Below are 15,405 nucleotides of genomic sequence, written 5' to 3'. Positions count from 1 at the left end.
AGTGGCTTACTCCATAGCAGAGACCGGAAAACCACATGCAATATCAGAGGAAGTAACTCCACCTGCCGCTAAAGCAATTATACGTACAGTGCTGGAAGCAACAGAAGATTGTAATTCGGTTTTATTATTCAATACCGACGTGAAGTAGAGCATTAAACACAGGGCTGATAATGCTGCAGCTAGTGAAAAAGCAGCACAAACAAATATTTCTTCATAAATAAATGAAAGAAAGGACGTTTCAGACTATGCTGTTTTGCTTACAGTCACATAGCATGAATCCGTTGGTAAAATTGATGAAAATGTTATAACTTATTCTGCCAGATATTGCCACCGCATCATCCTAGTGGGAAAATTTTAAATAATTTAAAAGTTTTTTAGCTGGAAATGGGAATATATGGCCGAAATGCGAGGTGTCAATAGATGTGGAGCACTGTAGATGTCAGGAAGGTACAGTGTGTGAACTCATGATAGCCGAGCTCTCAAGCAAACTGTCAAATGGGCTCACTGCTGCCATTACAGGAAGCAAAAGGGGTAACAGAAAATGGAAAGTTTAGCGGGATAAAGCAATGAGTTTTAATTTTCCGAAGTCGCTTTAAAATTGATATATATATTATGACCTTACATTCTGAAATGTATTGGCTATCTAGTGGAACATTTCTAACCCATTTATTTGAAATGTATCATGACATAAAACTATTCATCAATGACGGATCTTTTCGAGAAAGCAAGTGTTACATTGAGTTATATGGCTAGCTGTTCATGATATTTGATATTCGTATCTACCGAGTGTCAGGATGACAGGTATCCAAAACAAAAATTTCTTTTCTCTGGAAGTAATTGTCATACAATTATCCAGTTTATGTCATCGGAAAGAAAAACTCTGAAAGTTTCTTTTTCATGCCATGCTTACGCGCATGCGCCGCCAGATTTCTGCCACCATATTAGGAATATTAACTAATGCTGTTTGGAAAATAATTCCTCTTTAATGTGAGAATTAAAGAGAAAAAATAAACAAAGCGTGATCGGAGGATGCAGAGGTAATGAATACGAAAGAATGTGGGGTACAGAGTAAACGTTATGCTCTAAATTATTATCTAAAATTCAGAACGGAAGGGATTAAAGTAAAGTAAATTAAGCAGGAAACTTGGCTATCATTCTACGAAACAGATTTCCATTAATTTTCCAGAATACTGTACTTGCTTCTTAAACTTCTGGACAACGAATTTATTTTAAACATCACAGAAAATGTATATCCTACCTCATAGAAAACATGCTACTTCTTTATTACAAAAACTAAGTGATTAATAGGCCGCGCCATAGCTCAAGCTGTTAGTCGCTGGCTTCCCACCGCGGCGGCTCGGGTTCGATCCCGGGTCTGGTGAAGTGGGATTTGTGGTGGACAAAATGGCGCTGGGGCAGGTTTTCTCTGAGTAATTCGGTTTCCCCTGCCAATCTTCATTCCACCAATTGCTCCACAATCACCCTCACCTACCATCTAGGGCTGGTACAATAGGCCAGAAGTGGACGCAGTACAAGGGACTTAGTCCCACCTCACTAGCATAAAAAAGAAAAAATTGATTAATATAATTTAGAGAAACGATAGATTTTTATTCTGATAACTGTATGAAAATACGATCTCTTTTAGAAAAATGTCGAGTTTTTAATATTTTAAAGCAAGCGCTCTACATAAACTGGGTTTTAAAGGGTCGAAGTACATGAATATTCAGATTAAAAAGGATAATGTTCAGAGTAAGTTGCTTTTAAAGTGTGCTTACAAACTTACGTACTTCTGGTTCGAAGAAGAGAGTAATTCTTTAATCCACGAATTGTGGTATACTGAGAACAGTGTTTATCTTCAAAGGCTTCAAAGAGTAGAGCTCCTGAAGTCTTGAGTGCGCTTGTATTTTTCAGAAGGGTCTCCATGCACATTACACAATTCTGTTCGCTCTCTGTAGAGAAACGTCTTGATGGCAACGTCTTACAAAACATGAAGAAATTCTCTACCAAGTAATCAGCGTCCAAACACAAATTAGTAACTACGGGATTATAATTTGGACGCCAAACGAAGAATTCTGACCCAGTTTCAGCTCACAGTATGTACCATAATAAATCACACTCAAGACTTTCCATAAGTTCTTTAATCTGCAGTTCCGTATTGAAGAGGGACACTGCAATATACGTACGATAGGCATGTAGCCTGTAGATCAGTTGTTAAGTAATGGTAAAATAAACACGAATTCTTGAAAATATAGGAGCATTGTTTCCTGTGGTCCGCGCAGGGATCATTGCTATACATCTGTGAGTTTTTGGATTATCTGGGCTGTAATAATGGAGATTACTGCCTCATATACATATAGTTTGGTAGAAAGCGCTCTCTCAAAAATGTCTGAAATTTGCTGTCTTCTTGTACTCCACCTTTAGGCTAGAAGAGTGACTTCTGTAGTAGTCACACAACTTCACATTCCAAAAATTATAATTCTTAACAATATTTATCCTTGCTCTTTGACATTCCATGACATCTGGATCACTCTCAACAAGCGGCCATATAGCAGAAGTGGTGACGCTAATTGCGTCAAGTACACACAGGCATGCGCAGAGAGGGCAACTCCACTTACCGTAAAGTGCTGCCATTGGTGAATATAAAGAAGGCTACTTCAGATCTTTCCAGCTGCATTTGCGTCACCACTTTCCCTAGATCCGTGGCAATTGTCACCTAGAAGCAACAAAAATAAAATAATTTAAGGTGCACTGATATGAATGCAACTGACGAGTCTTCCGCCTTAACCTTAAATTCGGTTGGACAGCAATATCGAACTGGAGTCACGTGTTTAATTAAAGACCCACTGTACCCGAGAAACTGTTATCTTACCATTTCCCACATTTCATCAATAGAATTGCCATATTTCAGCCAAAGAAAATCTACGTTGTTACGAAATGAAGAAGCATAAGCTATGGCTTGACAAAGGATGTTCAGCATTATTAGACCGAAGGATACAGACAAAATTGCAACAGTTATAAGAACAAGGCAAAACAAATGGGGATATCTTGAAAACAATAAAACGTGAAGTCAGCAGGAATTTCGGGAATAAAATTAATGAGCTTGCAGTGAACAGTAAGAGCAAGAAAATTAAAGACCTGTTTAAAGGAATAAATGAATTTAAGAATGATTAAGAACATAGAAGTAACTTGTATTAGTGAAGGATGAGAATGGTGTTCTGCTTGAAGAATCCCACAATATTTTGAATGGGTAGAAGAACTACTTCTCTCAGTTATTGAATCTATATAGTGTCTGTGATGTTAGGTAGATAAAAATATATAGAGCTGAGCTGTTAGTATCTGATCCTAGCCCTTTTGAGGTTGAAATTGCGGTTACAAAGTTGAAAACGAATAAATTGCCAGATATCGATTAAATATTGGGAAATTCTTGAGTATCTGAACAACTGGCGGCTCAGCTCCATGGAATTAGTTCATTTGCCTTGTTATTTCACTTTTCAGAATCCTGATATTTTTCGTAGGGAACCCAAATTGAGAATAAATTAAATTAAATGTTACTCTGAGGGAAAGACACTTTGCCCCCCTCTACCCACACAGAGAAGTCCGTCGTATCCTTCAGCCATAGCGGCCTCCGTAGTTTAGGGGTAACGTTCCCACCTCATGATTCGTGGTACGCGGGTTCAAACCCGGCGGATGTCGTAGAATTTTTAAGGGCGGAAAAATTCAGGGAACAAGTCCTCCTGGAGGGAGGTCTATGAACAAAATTAGGCAAAATGTTTCCCGCCCAAGTAGTTTCCAATGCCTCCGGTAGATGGGGAAGTTATCGATACCAATGCCAGCAGAGGGCCGACTTGGCTGGCAGAAAGAGGAGAGTTATCGGGTACCACTGCCAGTAGAGGGCCGACATCGCTGGCAGAAAGGGGAGATAGAGGGCACCAGTATCGGTAGGGTATGGCGACAGTAGAAATTAAAGGGGGACGTACAATAGACTATTAGTCGCTGTGCATGGGGAAACCCACCCCCTCTATACTGAATAACTGAATCCTTCAGCCTATTATCTAGACTGTTATCAAATTACTGCTTACGGTTCTGATAGCGACGCTATCAATAGGTGATGTACAGGTGGCAATTGAAACGTTGGGGAGAAAATAATAGCTACTATTGCTATCTGTTAAAATTCAGAAAACATCTCACCGTTATTAGTTACATTCTTAACAAATAGTGACAAATCTAGTTGGACGTATTTAGCCTGGCAAATTTGCCCTTAGAACGAAATTCATTCAAGGAATTTCGTAATATTCGTGCAGAAGATCAAGTTCAATAAAAATATATGGAAGAACTTAAATTATTTAAATTGTAATTTAAAATAAAGAGTTTTATTTTCTGGAATATAACGCCGTACAGTCCAATGAAGACTCTGCGGAGTCCTTGAAATATAAGCTATTGCTGCCTGTCTCATGCTCGTATGTTGCTTACCTCTTACCTGAAGATTGCGGGGATAAGTTCATTCGAAACGTCGGCTGAACTTCAGCTTAAAAGACGTTATATACCAGAAGTTAGAACATTTTTACATAAGTTGCTGTGAGAACCTCAAATTCAATTTAATTCACTTTCTTAAGCGACGTAAACTTTAAAATATAGGAAACAAAGGAAACAAAAAAATGTTCGATAATTTATATTGTAAGTATATCATACCGTGTTTAGTCAAACTAGATCTCGCAGTTTTGGTCCTTTTATAAGTGGACGCAGAAACAGACGTGAAGCTAGTCATTGAAACTTTACAATCCAGCATAAAAATATCCATAAACAAAAAAATCTCTTGGTTTGATCTCAGTCTCTAGCATTAGACTGCGAAAAGTGGCTTGAGGTGGTGCAGAATAAGTCTGTTTCTGCAATTGTTAACGTCAGTTGAGTACTTAAGTTCTTCGGAATATATAGTATATAAGCTCTCAGTTCGTACCTCACAGGAAACACATTACTTCTCCACTATGAAACCCAATCGGCCAATAATGTGTAGGGGAAATAGAATCTCTAGAAATAATCGTACACCTACTCACTCTGTAAGCATAGTGAAGGGTTTTAGTATGTTAAGGCAGTTGGTATTCATATTGTGACGCATATGCCCGTTGCTAGACAACAGTTCTTTAAACACATTCCCAAAAATACGCTCTAAACAATCGAAGGACATCCACTGGAAAGTAAGGGACCAAGAAACATGCATTCTTGACAAAAGAAGACTGTGTTTTCCGTGGGGTCCTTGTCGAGGAGTTATAAGTGGATACAGTCAGTCGTAGTTCAGATCATAATTGAAGGGGTACAACGGAGTTCATATGAAAATCATAATAGTACCACTGGAGTCCTCAGTCGAAGAAGATGACAGTGTGTCAAACAGTGTGAACTGTTGTAACTAGCTGGATAAAAGTCCCATAAATTCGATCATCAAATCTGAAACCCGTCTTATTAGTCACACAAACCCCAGATATGTGATAGTATTAACCACCTGGCTTCAAAGGGTTAAGAAAAATCAAGTTAGCATTTTATGTAAAAAATTACTTCTCATGTCAAATGGTTTTCGCCTGCCTCTCTCTGTTTCTTTTTACGAATTTCATACGACAGAAGCAAAAATTTATTAGGATGATATGCAACTACAATTTTCAGATTTATTTTCCTTGTTTATTTAATAAACTTCAGTAATAATTTAGTGAATTTAACTTAAGCTCGTTTGGATCTACAGTATCTCTCACTGTTCCAGAAACCCACGTGAAACTTCTGCCTATCATTGAAGTTACTAAGCTGAAAAAGTTCCATGGAAACAAAAGAGTTCATTATAATTTATTCTGAATCCTTTTCAGTGTAATTTTATAATTAACAATACGCGAATGATTTTTTTTAATACAAGTTATTCTGCAGTTGTACAAATATTTTTCACAGTATGAAAATGAAGCAGTGGTTACAATTCGTACATCGTCTTTTAGAAAAACCCTTTTCGAATCTCGGTTAAAGACCCAGAATACCATGACTGATTTTTTCCGTGTTACTCCTCAGTGCCTATTGGTAAAACTGAACATCTAGGTTAATATCTTTAAAAAGTACAAATCTTCACAAGTGAAAATGGGTGTATAGTATTTTGTTTGATTATATATGAGCTCTGCAGTTTTCAAAGCATCATAACATGGATCAAGAATAATAAACTTATTCGCTTATAGACGTGTAAGGATTTTGCTTTTATAGCTCACGTTAAGGAGTGACTGGTAAATATTTAGCACTCGTAGTCTGTAACAGCCGCCCGGATACTGCCGTCACTACTCGTACTTCCACATTCTTAATCTCTGACGTTTATACCCCGTCGTATTCCACTGGCTGCCTAACCTAAATATATACTGCAGTTCTGCCTAGAATATTTTCAGCATATATATTGTTCAGATATAAATTTGTTATTGATTTCGTGAAGTTTGGTAATAAATTGTGTAATCTCTAATCGACGACCCTTTGGAGCGCCATGCTGAAGTCCTACTTGAATATATAGGACGTTCTGCCTTAAGGCTGTCTACTCAAAGTATTATTAATATCCCAAAAAATTTTAAAGAATTCAAAATTGTTTTGAAATCATGCTCTTATTACTATACAATATGCTCTAGTAATGACTACTATTACATATTCAATCTACTATGACAAGACACATGAAAGGCGGAATATTCGAGCTGGAAGAGAGAGCCGTTGCTAGGCAACGGCTCAATAAACCTTGTCCGCAACAATTGATATGCACGCAACAATAGAGGACCTGATGAAATACATGTCTTCTCTGCGGTGCATGCAGAGGCTATGTAGCGAGACCCTGTATTTATTGTATATATGTACTTTATTAACTTGTAAAATGTAAAACTTTTGTACATACTGACAACTGACTTATTACTCTGACAAAAGACAGACACGTCCTCTCGTCAGAGAGAGCGCCCCATAGGGACAGGACAGTAACTCTCAAACAGAACTAGTATCTGATCATGAGCCCCAAATGGGGCTCGACACCAAGAATTACTGACCATCAGTCACAATGTGAATTTGACTTTAATTTAGTCAGTTAAACTTGTGGCGATCAAGCTTACGACCGTTCAAGTGACTAAGCTGCCGTTGTAGCGCAATGTAACTAAGATAGACGTGATCTGCTTTGCAAAGCCAGGACTGTCAGAGGACTTATGTGTAGTGAAAAGGAATAACTTTCAATAATGTGCTCTGTGTGCGATACATACACTTAACAAAGGTGAAGCCTGTTCCTCTCGTGAGGGAGGATATCACATATGGACTATGACCGCAAGGGTTCAGCTGCAACATAAAATCACTTGTCGTGAGCCTCAAGAGACTTGGCGCCAAGACGAACTGACTGGCCGTAGACCGCCAGTCGTAAAATAACTCTGACTCTCACTCTAAAGTTAGCCAGTCATGGCTAGGAGCTGCAGTCATGAGTTACTTGTGAGACAGTCGCACATCCAGTAAGGAAATTAGCACGGAGCAGTTGAAGAATCCCCATACTGAACAGCCGTTACCTAGCAACGCATGGCGAAAGCATAGAAATTTTAGTGTTTGAAGTAGTAATCTATAGAGTATGTAGATCCATGAAACTGTCATAGATTTTTTAAGTCAAACTGGGTCCACTCGGCACGGCGACCACTGATTGGCTTACTGTAGCCTGCCCCGGGTGAATGTGATGAAGAATTTGGTTGAATGAAGATTGACAAGGGAAACTGAAGTACTCGGAGAAAACCCACCCCAGCGTCACTTAGTTCACCACAAATCCCACTTGACCAGATCCGGGATCGAACCCGGGTAGCTGCGGTGGGAAGCCAGCGACTAACTGCTTGAGCTATGGTGCGGCCAACTGTTACAGTTATTTGTAATTATGAACCACAAGACCACAACAAAACCATACGTCTGGTCTCTAACGCGTGACAATAGTTGGACTGTTTATGGAAAGTTAAAATTTTACTCTCTCTACTTAAAGAATGAGCAATGCTTCTGTAAAATTATTCTGGAACAAGATGGTCCCATTGTCATTACAATATAAAATTCAAAAGTTGTTTCTATATAGATTGAGGTGGACATTTTAAAAAACTTTGTAGATGCAAAAATTAACCGAAATTCTGTGTGTCTTCAAATAATGATAATTCAATTCAATTCATGTTTATTTACGTGCAAACTTAACAGCACAGAGGCCAATTACAAAGCTAGCACGAACAGAGAAATACACAAAAATAATTATAAAACAAAACACAGAAATGATAGTCTATATTAATTACACGGCATGAATAAGATACAGAAGCAAACATACACAGACAAAACCACAATGTGAGAATTTGAGTTTCAAATAGAGCAGCATACAATAATAATAATAATTATAATCTCGAGGACTGCTTCCAGTGATCCTCATGACTCATGGCACGCGTGTTCAAACCCGGCGGAGGTCATGGAATTTTTAAGGGCGGAAAAATTCAGGGAACAAGTCCTCCGGGAGGGACTTCTATGCCGTGGGTCCCGTGTCATACCTTTAAGCACGTAAAAGAACCTCATGTCTCAAGGAGGCACAGTTTCTTCTTCTTTGGGTGTTAGTTTTGCAGATTAATTTCTGATACAATGTATCTCTTAGACACCCAGTAACACTCCTTGAACAGTGGATCAGACCTTTGTGGCCTCCATCTTCTGGCAAAATTTCATGTTCTGAACGGGATTTGTTATTGCGATCACAATATGTGGGACAACCTCGTCCCAGCACAACTTACACCACTGAGCCTCTGTAACCGGCTTGTGGCTCCTTCTCTGGGTAATATTAAAATCTCTTACGTGAAAGTAATGCTTCAGTGGAATATTACAGAGCCTTGCAATATTCGGTGCCTGGCACGATTATCGTTTATTTGGGGCGGTGAAATAATATTTCCCAGTGTAAGGTTACGGGAAAGGCAGTTCTGATAAGACAAACAACAAAGATATTTACGTCTTTTACGACACGAAGAATAAAAATGGCAGATAAAGCAATAGCAATCAGATAATTGTCTGTGGCCTGAGGCGGAAGTTTTCGCAAGAAGAGGAAAATGATTAATATTTTGCCGGGTAAACAATATCAAGGATGCAGAGATGAATTACGATTTCATGGAAACTTTCCAGCATGTAACACGGAACACATTTTTGAGTAGCTATTATCCTAGTCCCATAGTTAAATAGGAGTTCTGCTGGGTAATGAGAGGTGGATATGATTAAACATCGTAACTCACAGAATTGTAACTGCGTCTCACTTGGGATCTGAAGGCTCGTGTCAATGATAACGCCTTACGTGTAATGGGTTGTTTGGCGTAGCTCTTCGTTGTGACACAGGAAAAGTATTTCAACCGTAAGGGAAAAGTTATTGCAAAGGAATTTGACTTGGCTCATTCTGGTCTGTCACACTAGCAATAGTATGAAAGGAAGGAATTCTTTAGTTACATTGTCAGTCAGTAGCACAAAACATGAGCTGAATCAACAACAGACGTAGAAAGAAGACGTTCTGATTGTAACTTATGACGTAATACTGTCCTTCAAATTCTTAAATCTATAATGTAGTAATTAGTAATGATTAGTGATATATTTCTGCGCATAATTTACGATATTATAGACATTTTTTCCATGAATTTTCTTAACGTTTCGCATGGTTGCCATATTTAACACATGAAATAATCCTTCCAATCATTGCAACCGCCAGTCGCAAGGTGACTTTGACTTTAACAATGAGTTCAGTTGAATTCTACACGGGAGGCTGTAAAGATATAACTTCAGCTCGTTAAGCTGAAGAATCTCCACTGTTAGATGTCGTTACCAGGGAACGGCTGATGAAGACACAGTAGGATGGAGAAAGGCTTAGCTGATGCTGTTGATGAATTGAAAAGTGTGGAGTTTAGCGGTGGCGCTGTAATTGTTTATAATTTCTAGTTGTATGTGTAAGTGGTCAATAAATCAATCCACCAATCCAAACCCCCGTTTACAGTCACACCCCAAATTGTGACAATTATTTTTAAAATTTACCGGAACTGGTTATAATTCACATAGACGATAACTCGATCATATTTGCATCGGAATATGTATATAAAATTTCAAAAGAATATATACATATTGTCGCGTATCGGGCGTATAACAGACATACGGGTCCTCATTAGTAGGTTCTCCTAGGCTTTACGGCTTCAACCTGAAATTATACCCGATTTTATAGTACAGTTGTAAATGAAAATTAATGTTATCACTAATATAGGTCAAACTACCTGCCGCATGTAACTACAATACAAGCGATAAAACTTGAGTTTCAGTTAGATATAAATTCGATATTTGCTGTGCGGATGTAAATTCGACATTTGCTAGGCTTCGCATATAAATTTCTTCTTACAATAAGACCTTACTGTGTTTAAACTAGCAAATCACTAAAACAGAATTCACCATATCATATTGCAGCATTCTGCTGCACATCGCTTATTATGAAGTGTTACTGGTTCCACCAACTCACGTGCAACAAGTCTTTCTGTAACATTTATTAAAGTTATTCACTTAAAAGTTTTGCATATCATATAACTTTTAACTTTTTAAAGGTTTTCAATATATGATTCCATCAATATGATCATCATCAGGTTTGTAAAATTATAATTGAGGAAACTGCTACATTTCTGTTATCTTGGCTTCGCTTACTGACATCTATAACATTATATTTGAAGTATTACCAGAGGTAAACACCAGATAGAGACGTATACACATTACAAAAGCTAGAATCAATCCAGCTCAGCCAGTATTCGTAAAATAGGACACATAGCATAACACAAAAGGAAGAACAACCCGTCGCTTGGAATGCACATGCGCAGAGAAGGGACCATACATTAAAAATTAATAACCGAAGCCATGACAACGAGGCACGGCAGTTTCCTCAATTATAATTTTAAACATCTGATGATGATCATATTGTTCGAAATATGTAGTGAAAACTTTTAAAAATTATATGACATGCAAAACTTTTAAGTGAATATTTTTAATAAGTTCTATAGAAAGACTTGTTGCATATGAGACAGTAGAACCAATATCATTTGATACAGAGCTCATCAATATAATTATATTTGATTATGCGATTATGTAACATATTGTGACGCGACGCCTGAAAGTCACGATCCCCCCACCTGCTGAGCGGAGTTTCGCGTAGCAGTTTCCTAAGTAGCGGATACGAAACCGCTTCAGTTGCCGTGGCAACCAGTACGCTGGAGACCGTTGCATCGAAAACGCGAAACAGAACCCTTCGAGATAGTGCCGTCTAGACCATCCGACTGCCGAATATAACAGACTGAGAGGTGCAGATGTGAAGACAGTTTGTTCACCCAGTGCATGGGGGTATAACCGGGCCACACTGTTCGTAGGGTGTATACATATGGGAACCTGGCCATCAATGTTAGGGGAATCTAGAATCTGTGGCAGTTAAACATGATAATGAGTTCCGCGGACCTCGGACCTGTGAATGACTGTGCTGACGAGGACCAGCAGCAGTCGTAAACGATAGAACCTTCCTTTCGCCAGAGAGAATGTTACATAAGGGCTATAACCGCAAATGTTCGGTTGGAAAATGAAGTTACAGGTCGTGAACTCAAGGGGCTTGTCGTCAAGAGGAACTGACGGGCGGTAAAGTGTGAGTCGTTAAGTAACTCTGACTCTCTGAGTGAAGACGGAATACGACAGCACACACAAGAAGAAGAACACAACACGAGATAATACCAGAAGTGCAAGATGCAGACAACAGTGAGGGATTCGTGATCCAGAAGGAGTTGAATGAGTGAACTAATCATCAAATCAACAATCCACAATTATTAACCACTGAACCCCGGACACTTGAAAATATATTCTATTAATTTTAAATTTATGAATTCATATACAGACGACATAATATATATGAATAATTAAATTAAAAATAAAATGATTTTGCCAAAAAAATTATATTTCTTAGATGTCTGCTGCCACAGAATTGTTCAATCTCTGATTTTAAAGCGATAATATCTATCCCGCTCCAGAAGTTCACTCAGTCGCCATGTTGTTATTGATGGTTGGAAATGAAAACATGCGAAAGTAGCGGACGCACAAACTCGCTCACATAAGAATATCGCAAGCCTCTCTTTTATTCTAGAATGATGACATTAGGCTGAAAGCGCTGTGTTGTCAGAGGGAGTGGTTTCCGTCACGTGCGAAAACTTGCATACAGATGATATAGGTCATCAGGTACAGATACAATGTAGATGCTATTTTTCTTAACATGTAAGAAGATTATCATCAGTGACAGCATAGGGATGAAACTGGTTACCTGATGCCAAATTGTCATCAACATTTATTAAAATGACAAGTGGTCCTCGTTCAAGAAGATGCTTTATCGCCATTGCTTTCAAATTTGCTTTAGAATATACCATTAGTAAGTTCCAGGAAAACAAGGTTGGACTGAAATTAAACGGGGCACATCAGATGTTGGTCTATGACGATGATGTGAAACAACTGGTTGTGAGGTGGCTAGGGCATGTAGCATGAATGGAAGAGAAGAGGAATGCATATAAGATATTGCTTGGAAAACCAGAAGGAAAGAGACCACTGGAAAGACCAATGCGCAGGTAGTTGGACAATATTAAAATGGATCTTAGAGAGATAGGATGGGATGGTATGGATTGGATTGATCTGGATGAGGATAGGGACCAGTGTAGGGATCTTGTGAAAACGGTAATAAACCTTCGGGTTCCAAAAAATGCTGGGAAATTCTTGAGTAGCTGCAGATTTGGCTTTTTCTCAATAAAGGTTCGGCTCCATAAGTAAGTAATTAAGTAAGTTTTTTTATTGCTAGTGGGGTGGGACTAAGTCCCTTGTACTGCGGCAACTTCTGGCCTACTGTACCGGTCCCAGATGATATGTGAGGGTGATTGTGGAGCAATTGGTGGAATGAAGATTGGCAGAGGAAACCAAAGTACTCGGAGAAAACCTGCCCCAGCGCCACTTTGTCCACCACAAATCCCACTTGACCAGACCCGGGATCGAACCGGGGCCGCCGCGGTGGGAAGCCAGCGACTACCCGCTTGAGCTATGGCGCGGCTAAGTAAGTAAGTAAGTAAGTAAGTAAGTAGGTAAGTAGGTAAGTAGGTAAGTGGTCCTCGTTATCTCCATTGCACCATCAATAGTGAGCTAATCCGCATTTGAAAGACAGCCCTTCAGGTCTTAACTTGCTTGTGTTTTTAGAGCAACACAAATCGGGCTCATTTCATTTGTGAAACAGCTTCTTAAATGCGTGTTTCACTGTTCACAATAACCTACTGATAATGCAATATTAAATTTTCTTGCAGCTGTATATTTCTGTCCAACCATATTTATGGACTTTCGGTGCGTTTACATTAAGAAATAATGTGTCTAAAGAGAGTTACGACTTTGTGAACTGCTGAATAATAAAACTAATGTAGATTTTATATGGACACAAAACCTGCAACAGCTGATACTAGTCAACATCTTAGTTAGTGTCGATGTCAATGTCAGTATATGCAAATTCGGAAAGTTATTTTATTTATGTTGAGCTACTGTACTGAAAATAAATTTGGAGTAGGAGAAACAAAGGGTGACACATATTGAGATGACTGGATAAGGTAGAGAATGATTTACGAGAGCTGAAATTTAAAAGATAAAAGTAGAATACACATGAGGGGGGAAGATTTTGCGTCTGTCTTAAAGGAGGCCAGGGTTCTTAGAGAACCGTAGAACTCCCCTAAAAAACAACGTGGTATTAGTCCGCAATCGAACTATACCGACAGAGCGACCGCCGCTTGTCCGCTGAGTTAGTGCCAACTTTAGCGGATAGAGGTGTCGCGTTGTCAGCGCAACGAATCCCCACAGGCGTTAATTAGGTTTTCTAGACCGGAAACGTAAAACCAAGCATTAAGTAAATAAATGAGTAGGTAAGTAAGGAATTTATTCCAAAACTGTATTTCTTGGACGCATGTGTTTCCATTGCTAAGTCTGATGGAGTTCAGGAAAACAAAAACTTGGGTAAAATTTGAGACCTGACGTTCTCTCTTGGGTAAGTATTAATATTGTGGTCTATAAGATGTGGCGCCCTGTAATTCGGTGATGTTCTAACTTTTCGTATGAACCTACTTCCTGCTACTTCAAAACAGATCTACTCTGAATACGGTGGCAAGGGTTTTCCACGAAACGTGAGTACCTATCTTCAAGAACATACGGCGCCACATCTGGGAAGACCGTAATCTTCCACGGAATATGAGAGTACATTTGAACTATATTAATTCAAAATATTTCTTTGTACAGGATGTTAAATTCAGAGTTCGTAAATTGAAGTCCTGGATAAAATGGCTGCTATGTGTGAAGAAGTTCACAGCACTGCTAATGAAGCTATCCCTGGAAACGGAGATGCGGGAAGATTCCGAGGCAGAGGGCCCGAAGCATTTCCAGAAACACTTTCCATAACAAACACTTAACGAGCTCTGTAATCTAATTTTCCTTGTTGCTGTTCATTATGTGACGGCTCCTAGACCTCGTTGGAATGAAATGAGCCGATGGCCATTGTGAAAATAGTGACATATAAACATGTGAAAACTATGTAAAAAGTTATGCAATCTGGATGACATGTCGCTCTACGCTGGTTCCAGACGGGAGCTACATGTTCCTCCCCAAATGTCTGTTGACATTCAGCGGGCCATGCTGCCTTATATTCCAGAATATAGGAGTTTCATTACCACCGCTGTGAGAACCTCGTGTCCTATATATATATTTTTCTTACATGTTTAAAAACCGCGTTCGGAAATGCTTGCTTCCATTCAGTACAGAACGTGTTGTCTTCTCGTCTGCTGTCTAAAAACATTAAAATTAGAATATTTTTTCCCCTTGGCACTACAGCACCAGTGGGCCTACGCCTACCTCCATGAACGTCTCCGTTCACTTCGGCTTTTCTAGATCTTAAACATACGGTAGGACTTCTTGGGCGGGTGATCAGCTCGTCGTAAGGCCTCTACCTGTACACACACACAGAAAAACGCACACAAACATCCATGCCCTGAGTGGGATTCGAACACACGATCCCGGCTTCCGAGCGAGCGAAGACAGTGCGTGCCTTAGACCGCTCGGCTACCGTGACCGGCAAAATTAGAATATAAAAACTGTAATTTTGTCTGTGGTTCTGCATGGGTGTGAAACTTTGTCTCTGATATTAACGGAGGTACATAGACTATGGTGTTTGAGAACGGGGTGTTGAGAATATTTGGACCGAAGAGGGATGAAGTGACAGGAGGTTGGAGAAAGCTGCATAATGTGGAGCTTTATAACTTGTACTCTTTTCCAAGTATAATTAGAATGATCAAGTCAAGAAGGATGAGGTGGGCAGGGCATGTA

The 15,405-nt window shown here is 39.2% G+C and overlaps 1 protein-coding gene across 5 annotated transcripts in view; it reads right to left on the bottom strand.

Annotated features, from left to right (window-relative positions):
• LOC111873908 overlaps positions 1–15,405 on the bottom strand; it is a 115,860-nt gene that overhangs the window by 60,477 nt on the left and 39,978 nt on the right. For all 5 annotated transcript variants that reach the window (XR_002844453.2, XM_023868987.2, XM_023868989.2 and 2 more), the window contains one exon: positions 2,616–2,713. Coding sequence is in view for 4 of the 5 variants with exons in the window: in XM_023868987.2 (XP_023724755.1) it covers positions 2,616–2,713 (98 nt within the window). In the remaining variant the exon portion in view is untranslated. The remainder of the gene's footprint in view (positions 1–2,615; positions 2,714–15,405) is intronic.

The sequence above is a fragment of the Cryptotermes secundus genome, unplaced genomic scaffold (assembly GCF_002891405.2).
Source record: "Cryptotermes secundus unplaced genomic scaffold, Csec_1.0 scaffold597, whole genome shotgun sequence".
Lineage (NCBI taxonomy): Eukaryota > Metazoa > Arthropoda > Insecta > Blattodea > Kalotermitidae > Cryptotermes > Cryptotermes secundus.
This window is presented reverse-complemented; position numbering and strand designations above follow the sequence as displayed.